We start from the raw sequence: 21,926 nt of genomic DNA, 5'->3' as shown, positions 1-21,926 counted from the left end.
ACCCTATCTGTCTTGAATACTCAAAAATATCTTCCTGTTCAACCTCCAGTTGCTGGGATCTTTGACGTTCTGAGAAAACCAATCCACCACACCAATGCTTAACCCAGGAATATGTTCCTCCACAACAGAAATTCCCTTGCTCAAACAGTACCCCAGAAGTGTTTCCGTAAATCTGCAAGACTATTTGATTGAGGGCCACCCATCTTGTTGATGTACCTCACCGCTGACACATTGTCCATTCTTAGCATCACACAGCATCTCATCATACTTTTGATAAAACAACAAATTACAAACGAACCTGCCACCAATTCCAAGCAGTTGATTTGTAACTTCCTCTCTTCAGCTGACCCCCGGTGGATGAGTTCCCACTTCTTGCCCCCCTTCTTTCTAAACTGGCATCTGATTCCATTACTATTTCTGGTTCCTCCCCAGAAATGGCCCTGCTGTTCCATCCTTCTGCATTCTTGAGCCACCGCAACAGCTCCTCCCTTGATTCCTGATCAAAAGACATTTCGGAGTACAACCAATTGGTCCGTAAACATTTCACTTTGAGTCATTGGAGGGCCCGATAGTATAAGGAACCCAGAAATATTGCCAGATTTGTGGAGGATTAGAGGCCCAGAATCCTTGCCAAAAACCTTAGTGGAATTTCCTTTCACACTGACAGTTTCCTTAACTCCCTTGGTTTATTACAAAGCCCAGGTGGTATAGTAGTTATGTTATTACTGTATGATTGGAAACCACCTCCCTGAATTGACTCATTATTAGAATATCATCCAAGTAGATAATTAGCCTTACTCCTCTTGCCTGGGGCCAGGTCACTACAGGACGAAGAATTTTGTGAAGCACCAAGGTGTGCTGAGGAAAGGCCAAATGTTAGACTGCAAAATTCCCAAAGCTTTCCCTTCCAGGTGAACTGAAGGAATTTCTGGTGAGGATGCCAAATTGGAATGGTTAAATTTGCATCCTTGCGATCTAACCTTATTAACCAGTCCCCTTTTCTCAGGATGTCCCTCAACAGGTAAATCCCCTCCATTTTGAAGTGGTGGTAGACCACCGACTCGTTTAGGTCTTTCACATTTATTACTAGTCTCATACCTTTTGGCTTTATTTTCGACCAACAAAATATTGCTGACTAAAGCTGTACCTGGGCTTGAGGCCTCCTGAATAGCCCCTTTGGTCAATAAATCCTCCCCCCCCCCTCCATCACCAACCTTGAGTCTTCCTCTGGAAACCTCATCTTTTAGAGATGTCTTCACCTGGACTTGGAGATCTCTAAACTCCAGCTTGTATCCTGTGACAATATCCAAGACTCGGGGATCCTGTGTCACTGACTTCCAGTTGCCACAAAATTGGGCCAACCTGCCTCCCACCTTTGTAGGGCTAAGTAAAGGGTCTCTTGAAACTCTTTCCTGCATAAAAACGTCTTTGCCTCTGATCTCCTCTGGGGAACCTGCTACGGGTCCTTTGTCTTTGGGGATAGAAGACCTGGTGGGATTCAAAGCTCGTCTAGGTGAACTGGCTGCCACATCCCAGGATGGGTCTGGATGAAGCTTGACCTCGGGTGAGGAACTGACTCCGCGTTCTTCCAGCCCTACCAAAAACCCTGTCCTGGAAAACCCTTTTAATGTCCTTCTGCAACTTTTGGGTGGAGATAAAAACTCCTACACACTTGGCCATGTCTTTAATAAAGTCATATCCAAAGAGATGTCCCTGTGCGGAAGGGCTCTCTTCCATGTTTGAACAGTTTGATCGGTGTGCAATCGATCCTGAGGAGCATGCTTTCCCTTCTCTCTCATTGGAGAGAGCAGTGTTTGCATTTCCCAAGAGGCAGATGGACTTTTCAGCACACTGGCACAATTCCTTGAGATCCTCTAATGTCTGGTTGAGACAGGCCTCCTTGTCCATCTCAAACATTTTAGTCCGAGGACCAATAAGGTCCAGCAGCTGATCCTGGCAAGATTTCAAGCCAGTGTCAAGTCCTTTCCTAGGATCCTTGCTGTTTTTGCTAATAAATGACCCCACCTTGGCATCTAATTCTGGAGTTGTTGCAACTTTGTCAGGAAGGGAGGGGCAGGGGCACTCCGATCTCAAATGAGATCTAGCCTCCTTTGGAGGGGGAGATCTCTCTTCTGAACCAGAAGGCTATATAATCAGTGACATGGTGAGACTGAACCTATTCAGGAGATAGTGGGTGCTTAATGAGGAGGGGATCAAACATATCATCTTCCAGGGGGTTGACAATGCCCATCTTGGGCCCGAGGCCTTGGATGCCTCTTCTCATTGCCTTTCTATTGAGTTCGATATCCTCGTGATCCGAGTCTAAATCAGAGGAGTAAGAGATCAATCTTGGACTCAAAAGCCTTATCACTGTCAATTGAAATGGGAACATCTGGGCCTTTTTCCTGCCCATCTGTAATGCCTGAAGTACTAGTCCTGTCACCGCCAGTTGTGTGTGAGATCCGCCCTGTAGTTTTTTTTAAACTTAATTGCTTTTGAAGCTGTTTTATCAGCAGGCGCTCTTTTCCTTTGTGTCTTAATTACCCATCCTGAACCCTCAGGCTGCTCAATGCTTCTTAAAACATTACTTTTCTTAGTAAAGGCCTCCAATTTCTTATTAAGTGTCATCAAGTGATTTCCATTAACCTTTCAAGCCTTCTGTTCATAATGCCCTCTAATCTATCCTCCATTCGGTCCTCTATCTGTTCCTCAGACGTGTTCTCAGTTCAGAGTAAACTAGGAAAGAAGTGATAAGCGGGGGTTAAGCATAGGAGAGACAAGAGCCAGCTAGGTATTGTTATGAGTCACTTATGTGAAAAAAAGAGTTGAACTTGTAAACAAACTACAACTGCCAGAATACTGCTACAGAATTAATAGGGTATATATTGCCAACGTAATAAAATGGCTACCCCATTGGCCAGATAGCGGGAAGGTAGCGACCAATGCGGTCACAACAGGGATGCATGACTAAAGGTAGAGGGTTGTGCACTCACAAGGGGTTGGGCGCAGGGCGTGGCAGCCACGTAGCATCATGTTGTTCTCCTCAGATTCTCAGGTGGAGGTCATTGTACAGTGAATCGGGAAGCAGCAGACCAGAAAACCACGCAACCCTGTTTAATTTGTATTTACTCATGTTAAAGCCAACTGCCGTGTATATTGTCCTTCTGCCAGGAGCCAACATAATTAAATTTGCATCTTAATATCAATAGCAGATTACCATGTGATTGTCAGTCAAGATTACATAATTCAAAATAATTGATTTCAAGAATTTTGGAGGAATCCTGCTCCAACCTATTTCAGGCACAGATATGAAATCAACAACCCTAAGGATGACACTTCTAAGTTAAACGATCAAAGCAAAAGATGGAGAAAAGCTTAAAGCTACACACAGCCACAGCATATCTACTCAGCAGAAAAAAATATTTTGAACATTCTGTCTAGGTAGTAGTTTTGGTGGTGGCCCTTGGATGATGCAGTGTTTGATTTACCTTATATTGGTTTAAACACTATATAAATTGGCTGTTATGCAGAAAAGATTAAAACCATACATTTCGGGGGGGGGGTGAAAAAAAAAAAAAAAACAGAGCGACAGTGTTGATGCTAAGTGGTTCACTTGCTTCATACCCATTCCTTTTGGACAGCTGACTTTAGTGTACCATGTACTAGGAAGTGACCTATTGGTGTATCAGTTACCTCCAATAAGTCTGCAAAACACCTGAGTTTTTCTTCCTGCATACCAGTCTCTCAATGTTGTCACATTTCTCACTATCCATTGACTTAGCTTTCTTACGTCCCCTTGCCTCATCCACATCAATAAACTCTGTATTCTTAGTTGGTAAATCTAGGGCATACAGCATCTTTGTCTATGTGCTCTGATGGCATCATTTCCAAATATATGTCCCTATATCTTCTGATTAATCTACAGGAGAGCCCATTGACATGTGGCTGTGAAGAGGGGAGAACCAATACAGGACCTCCCGACCAATTATGAGCACATGAGGAAATTAATATATACTGATGTGAAGGGACTCCAGAAGGATGCTGAAAACTCAACCTGCCTAAAGATCTAGCCAATAAAGTGTGGAGAAAGACTTTTCTCAGGTAATACTGAATATGCTTTTATTTAGATGCACGGGGTCACCATTTTGACCAAGGCAGAACATCTAATTTGGTCCCCACACTCCTGAAATTGATAATACAGACAGTTTTTATAGAAAGCTCCACTTTCATAGGTCATCTGGTTCCCTGTATGGTGATGCCTGCACAAATTGTTTTACGCCTTAACATGTGAGTGACCTGCACAGACATGCTTTGTGTTGAGGAGAAGAGCACTGATCAGGAGGTCATAGGATGCAAGTTTAGATCTGCGTGCCCATATTGTTTTCTTTTATCATCCATTATGGGCACTATAGTGATTTTTGTTTATCTTCCAGAATCTCCTCTTTTGTTCTTCCTCAATCATGGCCATTTGTCTCTCTACTGTCTAGTTCTTTATTACGCTCCTCTTCCAAACTTCCTGTTGACAATTTCCTCTAAAAACCTGAAATCTCCTCCTGAACACTTTCTCTGTCATACAGCACATAGATCCTGTTACCAATTAAAGCACGGGGTCACGCAGAATATTGAGGAAAAAAAAATGTATAAAGCTCTGTTGTGTCCGAAACATTTATTGTGGCGCTAGTCCAAACGAATCCCTCCAATAGAACTCATTCATAGTCCTACATTAAATGGGGGAAAGCCAACTTTCCTGAAGGACATTAGATCCTGGAATGCAGTAAGCGAGAGAAGTAGGCTGTTCCAGTATTGTGTTGCTTTAACTGAAAACGCCTGAACACCAGTCTTGGATTTTTTTTTATTTTGGCACCCAAAGATTTCCTGTGAAAGATTACAAAACTCTGGAAGGTGCTTACGTTTTAAATCTTCTTTGAAGAAAATGAGGGCCAATCTTGCGAACTGCCATAAATGTGATGCATGTTACCTTAAAAAGAACTCTTTCAGGAACAAGAAGCCAATGTAACTCAGCCAGGGCCTGAGATGTTGAAGAAAATCTGAGTCGAGCTAAGGCTATTTTAGCCACAGCTGCCTTGATTTGCAGCAAATATGCTAAACGGTAGACTGCGGCACCCAGAAATAAGGCATTGCAGTAATCAAAATGACTCAGAATGCCACTGTGAACCACTAACAGATGAGTCTCCATTGGGCGATAAGGCACAACTTTGCGGATCAATATCATTAAGGCAAAGTAAGTGACTGATAACTTGTTAGTGATCTCTCACTTTCAATGCACACTATCTACCTAAAACCCTACCTGAAGCACAGATAGTTCTGCACTATCCGACAAAGGCCAGAAATTAAATAGTAAAAGAGGTGCTTATTTTGCTGCTGAGCACCAGAGTGTCTCAGCAAAATCTTGTGATTCACAATGTCAAATGCAGCACACAGCCTAACAACTCCAGTGTGCCTACTGGACCACAACCAGCTGTCATTCACAGATCGTCCAAAGCAGAAAGCAGTGCTGACTCTGTTCTTTGAGACGGTCTGAAACCTGTTTCTGCCTCATCCAAATGACTGCGTGCTTCCCTCAGATAATTATTTGGTAACATACCTTTCCATTATCCTAACTGAAAAGGGCAGATGAGAGATGTCGCTAATTACTGAGCTTGTGAGGTTCTGCTGTTGTGTTTTATTTTGTTTCAGTTTTTTTGTTTTTGTTTTTTAAATAAACAGAAGTACCAAGGCCCTTTCCCATGTCCATGGTACAACACCTTCTTCCTGGGATATCATCCTGGAGGTATCAGAAAATCACCCAGCTACTTCCAAGCATCAGGAGTAAGCTGGTCTGTGTACAAACCTGAAGCAATTGAAAAGGCAGCTGATCTCAAATAATCCTCAGACTTGGACCCTAAATCATCTAAAGAGGTCAAGGATGAGCTCAGACAATGTAGAAAACAGATTTTGGAGCAAACACAATCAAACACCCCCTCCCACCACCTCCTTCCCCAAAAAAACACAATCACCTACTCCCCAAGGGAATAAGGAAATCCACCACCTTTCTGTCTGAATTGTATTATGGGTCATTTGCCCTGCTTCATACTACTCTGAAAAGTGTCTCTTGGCTATCCTCAATATGTAATTCATAGACTGATGGATATGGATCATGGCTTTCATATTGGCACCTAGTTTAGTCCACATTCTTTATACTACTTTCCTAATTTCATCCTCTCTGTTCATTATGTCACTGTCTTTGTTCAGGATGGGGTGCATGGTGACTTGCCAGGCTGTCACAACATTAACCTGATGACTAAGGACAAAAGAGTGCCCCAGTACATAAGGGACCTGGGGCTCCAGGCAGAAATCCTCCTGGACCTCGTACTCGCTGCTGAGAACAGTGTGTCCTGATGGGTACATTCCCACAAAATGTGCCATTTCCCATTGCTCCTAGGAAAATTGTAGTTGGCATCCACATCCAGGAAGCTTGTTCTAAGAGTAACTTCACATGCACAACTTTCGTGCTCTGAAGGAGGCAGGCTGCCCAGGTTCTGGCAAAGAACAGCCATGCTACCCTGTTCAATGTTTCCCTACCTCACACATTTGTTTCCTTTGGTTGGAGAAGGTTTGGGTGGTGCGGCACAACACTTCAATTTTGTAGTGGTGCTTGGTGTGTAGTGGCAAATCATCTTTTTCAGGGGAGAGGTTTCCGGTGCTTGCACCAAGAGATTGACACCATCTTTCAACCGGAACATATCTTTTTACACTTAGATGCATGTGTCCAGGCATTGCACTTGACCACTATATTTGTTGTGAGTAATGTTGGTATGAGGTCCTTCTACTGCAGTGTTTGCTGCCTTTCTCTGATGTACTCTCACAGGTTCACTCAGTCTCCTGGCTGAAGTTGATTCCACAGATGACAGGGTGTCCTTGATACCTGTGAATGGAAAGTATTTACACAACGTATTAAAGCACAGCGATTATGCAAGACCATGACATCAGCCAAGTGTGTATCAAATGCAGATAGAAGTAAGGGTGGTGAGGCAAGGAGCCTCATTAGTGTGCCCAACAGGAACTCATTCAAGCTAAGGCTTGTTTTCCCATTTGCAGTAGTTCACATGTTGATTCAGTTTTAATTCAGAGGTAGGCTACCCACCCGGAAACAAGACAAATGATGTAATATATTCACAATTGTGACATTGAGGCATGATCATGAAATGCACTTGTATATTTACAAATGGGACCTCCTTGTGGTGGGTGGGCACCCTTTATAATTCTAGCTGCTTTTCCTATATTATGGTCTTGAAAATGGTGCCACTGTAGGGAAACATGGGGCAAATCAGTCTTTTTTAGAATCATTTACTGATTCTAAGGGTTCGGTAAAGCCAGGAAGTCTATTTTTTTTTTTTTTTTTTTAAACAAGGGACTGTGACAGGAGGCATCAGTCATCCAAAGTATATCTGTCAGGAATGAACTGGTATTGTTTAGATAAAACTGGCACCAAGTGCCCCATGAAATAAGGTGATTTTGGCTTGAGTGTGATCACCTAATTTATTGATGGATAGAATGTTTTTCTAAACTAATACATGGAATATGCTGTAGTTTCTTTAAGCAGAAATAGTCCCCCTGCTATGCCCACATCCAGTTTGAGAAATGGATGCGAAGACCGAGTGGGCTTTCTGCTGATTTAGTTGTCTGAGCAAAGTATATATGGTCAGGTGACACCTACCTCCGATGCAATGCTGATGTGACCTTTGCATTTTCTGCTTGTATACCCACACTGCATTTGATATTTTCATTTATTTCATTACACATTTCTAAATATATGCTACATTTAGTATTGTTTGCACATGTATGACATAGAAAATTTGCTTTCTTATAGTTTTGATGGAGAATCAATTATTCATATAGTTGCTTGAACATGGTTTATGGATTCAAGTGAAGATGCAACAATAGGTTCGTTCTTGCCTTTGACTTCATTCATTGTGAAGCCTGCCCTTTTCAAAATAATCAAAGTGTTTTTAAGCTTGGTGTAGACGGACTAAGTAGAGAAGGGACTTTTTGGGAGACTTGGTTCGAGCAAGCACAGCTGTAAAATTTATTTGTGAAGGCCACAAGCAGGCTTCTCCGAGTCCTTTTAGCCTTATCGGCTTGCTGGGAAAGCAATAACCCTCCTGAGTTTAGAGACTGAGAACAAACTTCTCAGAATGAAACAACACAACTGTTCTGCTAAGGTATGTGGGTGGGCGGCCACTTAAGAAGTTCGTACAGGCTCTTTTGGTGCTAGGACAGCTTCACTGGGGGCAAGAAGGGGGAGGTTGGAGGTAAAGCTGATTCCATAATTTTATGCTAGTAAATTGTGAAACACTGTTACAGTGTTGCAGTTCTTTTACTATTTCATTTCCAGTCACTTTTGTTTTTATAGTTACAACTATACACATTATTTGCACTGGAGTAGGATGTTTATCTTAATAAAATATATTTATAGTGTGCATTCTTTAAGTGTGCTTATTCATGGTGAAAAGAGTATTTTAACTCACTAAAACAGATAATTCTGTGAACCTCACAACACTGATCATTACCTAGAATGCACCTTTCTTGTGTAATGAGCAAGTGCTTTGTGGATTATAGTCCAACAGGTTTTCTGTCTCAGGTTGGTAATTTGGCATTGAACCTGTACTTTGCTAAAGAGTTCAGAAAACCCAATCTTGGGCTGTATTTTGCTTAAAAGTGTTACAAAAAAAAAAGCATCAATGAAGTTCCAAGCCCCAGATACAGTTTTGTTGGCCTTCTTCAGTAACATGTTACCTACGCAGGTCATGTGGTGTTTCAGAAAATCTAGTGAGGTGGGAGAAACGGATTCTCGATCTCTTGCTGTGGTTGACCTTTGGTCTGTCACTCCCTTTTCTGGAGTATATAATGTTTGGCCATTGGTGCCATGTAGCTAGCTAGTTTACTCATTTAAGGATTAGCCTGTTGATCACGTTATTACACACTGTGTGTGATGACTTGTCCAAGACTGGTGTGCTGTCCTCAGTCAGTCCATTACAAGCAGCATATGTTTGCCTTGTACATATGTGCAACAGTTGAATTAGGATAAAAGTATTGCTACTCAAGAGAAAGCACAGTGTCTACTTTATTAAAGAGTTCTTCTGAATGGTTTATTGCTGAATTAATTCACAAGTTACTACTCTTCCTCTGTTATTTGTTACTGGGCTCCTGAGCTGCTTCTCCATGAGAAAGCTCCCTAGTTTTCTCTGCCATCAGAATATCCAGCTTGGTTTCCTCCCTCTGATCGGTACAGCTTGGTGCTATCATTCCTTCCAAATTTTTAAATTTAATCTGCTCAATTCTTAATTGACCTAAAAGAGGCATTTTATTCAACTCTCTGAATGAGGCCTACTTGTGCTAATGGTATAAATTCTCCTTGCAAGTCGAAGGTAACCTGTGAGTTTGTTTATGCCTCTTGTTGGGGAGGTAGTTTTACTGCTGCTTGCCTTTTGCACATTGTTGAGCGTTTTGCCAATGTGTAGCAGATTAGTCAGGAGTGTGGCTCCACGAATGGAATGTCTTGTAAGTTAATACGGTATTTGTGTGTTATCGTTTAATGTAAAAAAGGATTGCTTGTGCTAGATGGAAGGTTCAATAAGTGACATATATTGAAATGGCTTGGTTTCTCCTGTTCTACTTCTAATATGCAATGCTATGGTTTCCCCAGTAGCTCTGCAGTAAAATAGATATGCATTCCCAGCCATTTTAGATTTTATTTATGGCGTGCTTCATTTGACTGTAGCTGCTTATATGTGAAAAGTGTTAACAGTAACGTATGCTTAATGTGTTTTGCGTTTTAGCCTCCTCCGCCAGGAAACGTAAAAATACCTAACGTGATGCCTCACCCACAACCAGCTATAATGAAGCCAACAGAAGAACCTCAAGCTTACACGCAAGTTTCAAAGGTCTGTTCGTTTATATGCATTGGTTTTAAAAAGTGATTCTGTGATGTACTGTGTAATATTTATCGCATTTGTTTATTGTGGCATTAAGAAAGCATTATTTTCTTTTGTGTTCTGTTTCTAAGAAGTATCACAGTCTGGCAAAATGACACACCAAATCAATAAAGTTGTTGATGCAAATAGGAGGTAGGAGCATGCCTAACCTGGTACTTAAGTGCCTCTCACTCATGTTAAGTATAAATAAAGTTACAGTGGTATAACTGAACAGTCCATCCCGAACTGCCAGGCCAGGTCCTCCCTGGACCGGAAACAAGCATCCTGGGACCAGTTTCAGGGTATCACCCTTCATCTGCCAGGCTAGCTTGAATCCAGTGGCACAGTGAGCAAGGGATCCTTTGGCAGTTCAGGCTGGACTGTTTCTCATGAGGAACAGGGTCAAGACTGATTTGCATATGGCTGGGTCCAAACTGGGGTGGCATGGTGAGCAAAAGAACAATGGATTAAACCCAGATCTGTGTCTGGGAGTGAGTGTTTGCATTGTTCACCATTCCGTCCATCATCCCTTTGTGTTGCTATTGAAGAAATATGCTGCAAAAAGAAGTAATTTAATAACAGAAATTAAAGAAAGCCCTTGAAGTATGCCACTTTTGATGCACAATTTATCATCAAAAAAAGACTGTTACATAAACAGAGGGGCCTTTATTTCTCCAGAATACATTCCTCCAGCATGGATCCAGGTCTGACTTCAGACACTCCAGTTAACCTTCTGCTGTGTTGGGGATTTAAAAAAAGAAAAAGAAAAAAAGTCAGGACATGTATCATCTGTCAACAGTCTCCACATCAGTGCTTAGTTTGCCTTTGAGGCTCCATATTACAGCCTGTACACATGTAATAGTTGTTACCCATTGATGATTATACATAAGGGCAATTTGTCTTGTCTGTGAAACCTACACTTTTGTTATTTTTTGTGATCATAAGCACCTTGTAAAACCCTGAAAATTAAGAGTGAAACCCACTGAGCCTTTTTATGTGGTCACTTTTGGACTAGAGCCAAGTCGTCACTTTACCCAATCTGTGAAATATCAGCTAAACACCAAAGCCTCAGATTTTGAAGACCAGTTTACTCAGATTCCAGAAAACCTTATATCAAAAGAGGGCAAGCTCTCAAACATGATTTGTATAAAACGTTTGCCAAAATTTGCTAAGCTTTGCGTTTAGCTTATACCGAAAGCCCTGAAACCATGCCCAGATGTTGGTCCCAGACTCATGGTGCTTTTCGATTTAAGCTAGCCTGGCTGATGAGGAGTGATACCCCAAAAACGGATGCTTGTTTCTGATCCAGGGAGGACCTGGCCTGGCAGTTCAGGCTGGTCTGTTCCCATGGGAGCAGAGTGAAGACTGATTTGCATATGGATGCACTAATCTGGGGTGGCATGGTAGCTAAAAAAGAGTGATGGATTGGGATGCAGCCCTGAGCGATTGACAGTGACTGAGATTAATTCAAGCATTCCATCCATCAGCTTGTTATTTCTACATTTGCCACCCTAAGTGCGCCAGGCATGCCCAGAATTGCCTCTGGATTCACGCTAGCCTGTCTGATGAGGGGTGAAACCGGTCCCAGGATGCTTGTTTCTGGTCTAGGGAGTACCTGGCTTGCAAGTTTGGGTTGGACTGTTCCCATGGGGAGCAGGGTCAAGACTTGTTTTTTTACCCACCATGCCACATCAGTTTCGACCCAGCCATAGGGAAATCAAAAACGATGTATTGGGATGCTGCCCTGACCAGTTGCCAGTGGTTGAGGTTAATTAATTGTTGTTTTGTACTTAACTGTTATAACCGTTTTCATAACTTTGAAAAGACACGGAGAACTTGTATCAGCATCTGTCCAAGGAACTAAATAAAAAGGCAGCAACTCTGTGCAGCATTCCTGGATGGCTGCAGAGATGCTGCACAGGAACGCAGAAAGAATGCTTAGTAAACAGATGACATCTATCCTGCTTTTGAGTCATTGTTCAAGGCAAGGTACTTCTGAACTCAATCCTTATGTACTGACTGCTTTCAATAATTGTGATAGGGAGGACATGTTTCGCCAATGGCCAGACTGTACCGTGGGGTATTTTAGAAACTATGTAGGTTAAAGGCATGGCTGGCTGCATAAGCAGCAAATTATGTCGTCTTCGAATATCTTCTAAACTTAATACACTAATTTGGAGCATGGCAAAATGTACACTCTGACAAGTATGTGCAACAGACCATTAGCTACAGCTATGTCATCGAAAATGTATGAGAACTGACAGCTCACAAATCAATACAGGCTGATGTGAAGAAAGAGCCCATAACTCTCCTGTTAAATGTGGTACTGGCACTAGTCAAGATGTGGGCAGTGTCAAGGAAGTGCCGTGTGAAAAAGATCAGGGTATGTACTTGGAAGTGTTTTACATTTCCTAAGAACACTGCACTTTGCAGCAGATACCAGCTATTTGGTGAATTGCTAAGTTTAGATAACTGAGTTTTGCAAGCCATCATATCTCTTACAGCCTGAAATGTTTTGGCAGCAGTTGTTCGTAAGGGTTCATGTGTCCGCAGCTTGATGTAAGACAAGAACATGAAATACATTTGATTTGTGACAGTTGGAAAGCCATAACAATTGCATGTGCTTCAATTCAGCTTCTAGAAACAGTAACAACAAAGGAAACCCTATGGCATGAGAACTAATAGAAAAACACTGTTTCCCAATAAGGATACCCAAGGATACACCTGATACTAATGTATATGTGTGTGTGTGTGTGTGTGTGTGTGTTTATATGTATATGTATATATATAATAAGCACAATGGCTAAATAACAAACAAAATAATATCTGTCCAAGGATGTCATCAATGAGGAGGTGGATCAAGAAGCCATTGTGTGCAGAAATCATTGTATTTGTCATAACACATAACATATATTGTGCTCAGTGAACAAAGGAACAAATCGAAAAACAAAGCAGTCATAGAAACAATACAGGGAATGTTCCCATGAAACCAAAAATGACCACTCTGAAGAAGCTCTGAACTAATGTAATGGGCCATTGTGTGAATTAAAGGGACCAATAAGTTTGTATGTGTGTTCTGATGCATTTTGACCCCTTATTTGGTGTAGGGTCTCATCAGGACCAAAACAATGCAGGGACACCTAAGAATTAAAAGAAACCACAATGACTATTCCTTAGTGTTATTCTACAATTACACACCAAAATAATTATATATTCAACACTATATCTGGAGGTGCCTAGATGGCCAGAAAAGCAACCACTCTGCACACCAAAAGGAGAATGTGCCAATGAAAAGAGTAGTTGAATGGGGCACCTTGAATGGGAACTGAAAAACTAAAATTAAGGATAGTAAAAACACTGACGGATCAAAAGACAGTGAAAGGATATAAGAGTAAAAATAATGATAATAATAAAGTGCACACCCCCACATAAGAAGCATGTCAGGAGTAGAATACTGCACCTGAACTATGTGCCTTTAACCAATTAATGAATTATTTAAGGTTCGGCTGCACAATGGGAGCCAAAGCAGCCTAAACGGGTGATGTGTGTTTGTTGCGTAGATACTGTCCCTAACATACGTTTCCTGAATCTGGACAAAGTCTTTGATAACAAATTTTAATGTATTCACCAAGGAGTTCCAAAATGGAGCCACACCCTCACAGTATGGGTTTTACCTGGGGATAAGAGAGGTCTTTATGGATCTTGTGTAGGTTGTACAACACAGGGACTTGTGGGTTCTCAGCATGGAGAAAATTGAAATCTTTATCTGATAAGAAACCTTGTTCCTTGCCAAGTGAAATGGCCTTCATTATTTCTTCTCTGTTCCTCTCTGTATTTAATTTCCCTTCTTACTTCTGCATGATCACCAGTGAAATCTTGGAGGACAATACCACCCCATTTGTCTGGTGGTTTGAGTGTAATTGATCATTCTTAAGTGCTAGGAGGGCCTGTCTTTCAGTGAGAGATATTGTAGGTCACAAAAGGTCTGGTACATTCATAGCTTCTAGACCGCTATGGTCCAACTTTTCAAGCTTGATGACTTCTAGTGGCATAAGAGTGTTGTAAGGGTAAAACGTAGAGGGGCGTCTAAGTCCAGTGGCAGTCAGTAACTGGTTCATTCCTGTGTGTTTTAAAAAAAAAAAAAAAAAAAAAAAAAAAAAAAAATTTCGTCCCAAATCTAATCTTGCGAAAAAATTGTAATAGCTCCATTTTCAAGGGAACAAAAGTTTGTTCGCTCCATGGTTATGTAGGAGAGGCCCCTACTGAGGAGTGACATTTCTCTAGAGGAGAGTGTGTGGTGTAAAAGATTGAAGATAGGAATTTGTTGGCTGTCACTAAAACCAGTTTGTATCAATATCCCTATGGTCTCTCCGGGCCCCACCTGTACAATTTTCTTCCGGTCTGACGGTCCCCTGGAAATTGATGCCATGATCTGCTGATGTCCCTGGGCTAAAAAAAGGTTGTCCTGGGAGTTCAGTAGTATTCCTTGGGCCTTCCTGGGGGTCTGAGTGGTCTGACCCTGCGGAGGAATCGGAGAAGGTAATAGACTACTTGTTCTTAAATCTTCCCCAGGTGTATAGTTTCTCTTGTGGGGACGCTTTGGTATAGTAGTCGCTCCTTAAATAGGGGTATGCTTTTTGTTTTGAGAAATTCTTAATATCTTTCATGACTTTATCAGCCTTCTTTTTTTATTTCAAATCTGTTTAACTTCTCAATGTTCTTATTTACATTATCTGGTAATTGGCTGGCCTTTGCTACCCTGTCACCTTCTCTAGAGCCTCTATCTCTTTTAACTCTTCTTTGACATGCTAGTGCGTCCCCCACCCCTAACACCATTCAGTGGTAAGAGCAAGTGGTAATAATGTGACAAAAACCGCCCTAAAATTCAGCTTCTATTCAGCGTCTAGTCACTGATAGAAAGGTTTACTCAACGTTGATTTGGTGCTGAAACAGTATATATAGTGTTAACATTTCCAGTTTGAAATAGTTCTACTTTAACACTTATGCTACAGTTTTTTCTTTTTTAACTGGTTTTACTCATTTTCATCATAGTAGTACAGTACAATACAGTACAATGTATTCGACATGCAGAACCTCTTACAGATTCTGAACAGATGTGACAGGGTCAGGGTCAGTAGTTTGGCATGATTAGTTGGTTCATAATATGAAGGCATTAACAACTTCAAACTACAGTTCACAACAGTGGGAATCCAGCTCCATGTACCTATGTCTGTGTTTATGACCTGTTATATCTTAGTTCCTCTCCAACCCATATATATGTACTGCAACAGGAATATTGCCTGTGTGGTCACCCCAATCCCACCTGCCTGCCAAATATGTTAGTGTTAATTCAGGAATATTGACTGTTCCATTAAGGTACATGAAAGGCAGGGGGTTCTTAATCCTTTTCCTCACTGTTTCACTACTAGAAACCAGAGACCCCCTCTTAAAAAAATTCTGTGGTACGATATGAGCCTCAAAAATTACAGAGAGAAGTACACACTAAACATATGAACAAATTATGCAATATCTTATTTACAAACAAATATGCAAAAATAATGTTAATGTTAATCAGATCAGCTTTTCAAAATTTTGCTTCTCAGAGAAAAAGTAATATACTAGACTCCAGCGCGTGTGTATATATATATATATATATATATATGTCCCTTTTTTATTCCTAATTTGTACTTTCTTGTGTATGCATACCAGTGTTCCTTTTTTTTTTTTTTTTTTTTTTTTTTTGTGTGTGTGTGTGTAATCTGCTAATATGTAACTTTCTAAACAGTCATGGACTGCTTATATAGGATTTGTGGATTAGTTCTGGTTAAGAACTGCTGGCTTCAAGTATTCTGTAGTATGTTCACACCTTATCAGTTGTATTCTGGTCTGAAATATTGCCACTTTCAACAATCCACTATCCTCACACGCTTTCAGAAGATTTTGAAACCATTGTAAAGTTATAATCATTGTATTTCACACATTTATATAGCAAAACTCCGCCAATGTCCGGTATTGTTGTACAAGCATGAAGACCCCTGATCCCTTACAAAAAACAATGCAAACTTGATGAAGAGTAAAAACAAACAAAGAAATAAACACCTATTGCAGAAAAGTATTCTTTAAACTCTTTGTAAACAAGCCATGTAATTCCATTCTGTCTAATATAAAAAAAAGTATTTAACAGACAAAAATGCTCCGTAATTTTATAGGGGGCTGCAGCAATCTCCTGTGTAAAAAAAAAAAAAAAAAAATCAAATAAAATGTACAAGCATTTTGCTGCCAACGTTTGTGTATTTCTGCAAGAAACAAAGTAGTTATGTGAGTATACGCCATGTATATCGGTGAGAGCGAAAGAGCTCAAATAAGTGTAGAGAGAATGGAAGGCAACATTTTTTTTTTTCTTGTTTCTGGAACAATTATGCAGTTCCCTTAGCATATCAAAGGCCTAAATAGTGGGGGCTGTATGCCAAAAAGACCATCTCGGTGTTTGACTCAAGATGTATTGTGTTTTTGTGGTGTAAAGAAACTGTTTAAATGTGACGGGCATGCGTTTTTGTTTTTTATTTAAAAAAAAAAAAAAACTTTTCAATTAAAAATCCATGCTAAAAAAAAATTTTTTTATCCTGCTGTGCCTACGATTGAAGGGTGCTAAATCCTAGAAATAGTTTTCTGCTGTGTCCACCAAGGTTTACTTGCAGTTTAGAGCAATGTTGAACCACCATAAATGATAGTAAATGTTTTCTTAAGTACCCTTATCGGCAGTAGTTTTTAAGGTACAAATATACATATGACATGGGTGCAGCAAATGGTTTCAAAGAATACGATTTTAATTTCATGTATCTATTGCATTTCAGTCTATGCTTGTGATGGTATTAGTTAGTTAACTTACACAAAAAATTGCCTGATAAATTATCACTTTCTTTTTTCAGGAGCATGCTCTGGCTCAAGCTGAACTCCTTAAGCGCCAGGAAGAACTAGAAAGAAAAGCAGCAGAACTGGATCGCAAAGAAAGGGAAATTCAAAGCCTTAATCAACCTGGTGGTAAGATCCAAGATTATTTGATGAAACTTGGCATCTGCAAAGCCAAGGATAATAACGTTTTTTTTATTAAACAAGTAATTTGTCTATTTTATCTAGGATGCTATAGTAGAAACTGATGAAAGTATTGTGGCATGGATTAGTCATAAATATCTAATAATGCGAGTCTTGTAATCAAAGTGTGGGAGACTTTCAATTGCCCTTGATTCTACAGGTAGTTTAAAGCATAGTTTCACACAGAATGAATTTACTAGAAAATATAGGAAGTGTGCAAAATGCCAGAGAGTTGCCATATAGTCACTGTTAAAGTGATGGCATGAAGTTATAAACAATTTCTTTTTTTTTAAATGTCTGGTGCTTCCAAAGGTATGCAATTTTTGCTACAGTATGTGCACATTATGGAGTGTCTTGAAATATCCCCCTTGAATCAAATGTTTCTTAATAATAGAACATTTTACCCAAGGGTGGGATCATAACTGTTAGTGTTAAACAAGTTGTCGTAGGCCTGAAACAAATTCTAATGGGCAATATTATTTTTTGCCTGCAAAGTAAAGTTCGTACATTGTTTGTGTCCTTAGTTTAGTGGCACAACTCAATGCTACTTTAAAAATCAGTGTGCAAGTTGGGATAATTAAAATCAATTTTTTTTAATTTTTTTTTTGGTACTCAGTATATTGAGGTTGTTTTACAAACTTGCACACACAGACTCAATCCTTAACTTTTGCTGCTATCGAAAACTAGTTTACATCTGTAGACTATTATGCTTGGCATCTTCAAACTGACCAGTTTTTCACATCTTATCTTATCAAGAAGTGCTCAGTAGACTGCCAGTGAAGCAGTATTACTTTCAAAACACATTGCATTGACTCAAAGCCTTTGCCAGTGCCAAACCTGAGCACCCGTTTACATTGATTCTTCCTTAACACGCACCTGGCACATAAGGTTGGCGTCTCCAAACAGCCAAGTGCTGTTCTCATTAAGATATAGGTAACATGGTGAAAGTGTCCTTACACTTACACTGTGTAACTTTCCGCCTCCTCACCATGATTTTTTTTTTAAAAAGCATTTGTTAATTCACGTTTATTACTCCCTCTTCTGCTTTCAATTTGAAGGCATTGATGCTACTGTGCTAGTGCTATACAGAAAAGTGAAGAAACTTGTGACCCATCTATTAATTTCTTGTATATCCTCCTTCAGTGTTAAATGTTACTGCACTTTGTCCATAGAGTAGATGTGTCTTGAGTTCCAGTTGCTGAAAGATGCTTTCTTATTTAATTGTTTGACTATCTTCTTTATTTCTGACTAGATGTGAGTCCCTTTTAGGGACTCTACAGTGTTTAAGGTTATTGTAGATGAACACTCCCAACAAAGGGGGGTATTTCATTCCATTGCTCTGGACTGTTGCTCTTGACTATGGTTCAGACTTTCACATGTTTGTGCTTTTGGCTCATGTGTGAGAATGCTGGGGTTTGTAAAAGACTACAACTCGAGTCACACATGTTTCAAATTTTAAGTTTCATTCATTTTATTGTAATTTTCAAGATACATGAACATCAAGGCGAAATGTAGCCATATAAAAAGCAGTATCCCAACCCCATAACTCCCACCCTTCCCGCAACACCACCATGGGTTAAGGAATAGAATAATGGCTTGTACCAGAGTATCAGTCAAGTTTCATCCTCTGTACCAGTTCTGCTATGGGGAAAACCGGCCCAAACCCTGTAGACAACTAGGGCAAGTCAGGTCTCTGTCATTCTGGTTGAGGTACTCCAGAATAGGGCCCCACATTCTAGTAAATTTGTGTGATGCGTCCTGGAAGTCATGCACTATATTTTGCTATGCCAAGAATAAATAGTTTCTACATGGATCCACATCATGGTATTTGGAATGAGGTCTCTTTTGCGTAGGCTTAGTATAATAGGTGTGGCCGCTAGGAGGCGCTGAGAGATTCTCTTCTCCTTGTGGGAGTTAAAGGGTTCAGTGTGCTCCTGGGGGAGACGCAGGAGCCTCAATGAAAGGTCAGCAGTCAAAGCCGTCCCTTCTATGGTAGCCAAGACCTCTTCCCAGAACCGACCCAGGCATGAGCAAGCGAACATGATGTGGAAAATGGTCCCGGTCCCTCCACATCCTCTCCCACAATCTTTAGGTTTGCTCATATCCATGGTATTGAGTTGCGCTGGTGGGTAGTGCCATCTTTGATATCTTGTAAAGTACCTCTTGACCCGGAGTGTGTTTGGCAAAGTTGTGCATGTGTGGATGCCACCCCATTGTTCTTTGTCAGATGCCACCCGCAGCTCGTTGTCCCAACCCTACCTGTAGGGAGGGTCCATTTGAGTGACCTTAAGGAGCAGAGTATATTTATTGTGAGGATTTGAGGCCCTGTAAAACTTCTCAATATGAGTGGTTTTGTGGCAGCTGCTTGCACATGGGTTGCAAAGCACCCAGTGTCTTATTTGCAGGTAGTAGAATCCAGTGTATTATTTGCAGGTAGTAGAACCTAGGATATAATATGAAGGGGGTGAATGGAACCCCTATGGAATAGATCTCCAAGACGATAGCAGCCGCTGGCAATCTGTCTGTAATCTGGATCTCTCCAGGCCTGAGGAAAAGTTCTGGTTCCCATGTCTTGGTGTCATGGGGATGGATAAGTGGGTATACCCTTATAGTGGGTAAGGTAGTCCCAGGGCTTGAGTGGCCCTCGTTATCGGGTAGGTGTACAGTTTGAGGCATCTCTGACTTTTAGGGAGCCATAGGATCTCCACCAGTGACCTGGCTGTTATGTTCTGGTCTTTAAAGCACCAGGATTTATCTGTTTCACCTTACAGCCACTCTTACTTATCGCACTTGAGCCTCCAGGTAATAGGAATGGATGTTCTATACATGACCAGCATGTGCCACCTGAAACTGGAAGAACTGGGGACTTCTGAGCTTGTCATTTCCAGCCCATACAAAGGATTTGTACATTTCTGTTGACTGTGCTATTTCTGTCTTCTGTAGGGGGAGGGCCTGAAAAATGTATAGTGTGTTGATGAAGGCCATCATTTCAAAGGACGCTACTCTCCCCACCCAGGAAAGTGCATGGAAGTACAATGATGCGGTGAATTCCTTGAGTGATCGCACTAAGTGGTTGAAATTGCTTCTCATGCAGGTGTGGAGATCCAGGTATGGAAGGCAGTTGATCGTTCAGCGAAATGAGTGGGTGGAGGGCTCTTCAATTGAAGTTTGTGGAGTGCCATCCCCCCGACACTACCAGGCCTACTAATTTTCCCCAGGTTAACCTTCAGGCACACTGGTATCCCATATTCCTCCAGAAGTGGCCAGGTCAGTCAGTGAGAGTAAGATATCATCCACGAAAGCTGCTGCCATAAGGGTATCCTGGTGGAAGGGCATTCACTGGACCACCTCGTGCTTTTGAATCCTCTGGAGGAGCGGGTCTAGTTACAGGGCGAAGAGCACAGGGGAGAGTGGGCATCCCTGCTAGGCGCCCATTTAAATCCAGGTCTCCTGTGATTTAATTTCATTTGAAATAACTCTGGACCACGGAGGGTTATATAGCACTTCAATCCATCCCCAGAAATGGACACCGAAGTTCGCTTTGTCCTGGGTAGGACTTTGCAAGATCAGTGTACCTGTTAAATGCTTTTTCAGCGTTGAGAGAAAGCAGCTTCGCTTCTGAGCCAGATCTATAACATGTAGGGCCCATTTGGAACTGTTTCTGGTGGATCTTGGCAGGATAGAATTTGCCTAGTCTGAGTGTATCAGATTGGGGAGCTAGACTTCTAGGCCATTTGCCAGAAGCTTAGCAATTATTTCGGGAGGGTGATAGGGCAGTGCGATTGACACCAGGTTACCTCTTTATCCTGTTTTTGGCTGTTAGTGCAATTGCAACCATCTGGGTCAGCCTGCAAGACAGGGACATGTGGTTATGGATGTCTGCTAGTAGTGGGTGGGGGGGTGGGTTGTACCAAGGGGGCCCAGTGCTTATAAAAAGTGGCCATTAAGACATTGGTTCCTGGAGCCTAGGTTCAGATGTTTCTTTAATTTTTATGATAAGGTTGTTAGTTAAAATGCTGAATTGTGCATTGTCTCACTTTCCCTTATTGTACATTTACATTTTTTCTTCATTTTCCTATGCGTCTTCTACCTACTTTGTCTCAACTTCTTTCTTCCTTTCTGCTTCTTAGTTTTACTTTACTTTTTAAGTCTTTCTTGAGACAGTGCATGCACTGACACTTGAGAGACATTTTGGGTCTGATTTAGAGTTTGCCAGAGGGGGATTACTCCGTTACAAACATGACCGATCTCCCGGCCGCAGTATTACAATTTCATTATAGGCTATGGAACTTTTAAAATGTTGGACTGGATGTCTGTCATGTTTGTGAAAGAGTAACCCCTTAGCCAAACTTAAAATTAGGCCCTAAGTCCATGTTGTTGCTCTCCTGACTCCTCCTGCTGTGTTGCCTCACCCCCCCTCCACCTCCACCCCGCACACACCCCGCAATAGACCCAAAAATATATATATATCGCTATGATGCGGGCAAGTCATACCACTTTTCCAATAACACCTTCTGTCCCAGTTTCTCCCCATACACTCATTCCGTGTTGCAGCCCGCTCCAGTGCATTAAAGAGGGCCGTGCACAGCCAGTGCTGGCCATGTAATAGGTTTTTTTTTTTTTTCACATTTTACTTTAAGCCATGCTGATGTACAGCTGAAAACATTGGCAAAGCCAATAGCACTTGTGGATGAGACCTAATAACTTTCCCAGTGCTTTTATTAAGCCATACTTCACTGCAGCCACGCTGCTGTACAATATGGCTAAACAAAGACAAAACCAGTAGCTGTGGTCTCATATGAAAAATCTACTGGCTTTGCCAATGCTCGTTTCATAATCTGTCTGACCTGTAGTCATCCT

The 21,926-nt window shown here is 41.2% G+C and overlaps 1 protein-coding gene across 2 annotated transcripts in view; it reads left to right on the top strand.

Annotated features, from left to right (window-relative positions):
• Positions 1 to 21,926, top strand: part of SCAMP1 (secretory carrier membrane protein 1) — a 234,782-nt gene that overhangs the window by 66,330 nt on the left and 146,526 nt on the right. Inside the window, exons 3-5 of one of the 2 annotated variants that reach the window (XM_069223372.1) lie at positions 3,926 to 4,101; positions 9,840 to 9,944; positions 16,904 to 17,015. In XM_069223372.1, the coding sequence (XP_069079473.1) occupies positions 9,876 to 9,944; positions 16,904 to 17,015 (181 nt within the window). In that variant the 5' untranslated portion in view covers positions 3,926 to 4,101; positions 9,840 to 9,875. The remainder of the gene's footprint in view (positions 1 to 3,925; positions 4,102 to 9,839; positions 9,945 to 16,903; positions 17,016 to 21,926) is intronic. The other variant, XM_069223363.1, reaches the window with a different exon arrangement.

This window comes from Pleurodeles waltl, chromosome 1_1, assembly GCF_031143425.1.
Source record: "Pleurodeles waltl isolate 20211129_DDA chromosome 1_1, aPleWal1.hap1.20221129, whole genome shotgun sequence".
Lineage (NCBI taxonomy): Eukaryota > Metazoa > Chordata > Amphibia > Caudata > Salamandridae > Pleurodeles > Pleurodeles waltl.
Note: the sequence above shows the minus strand (reverse complement) of the source record. Positions and strands in the feature narration are given on the sequence as shown.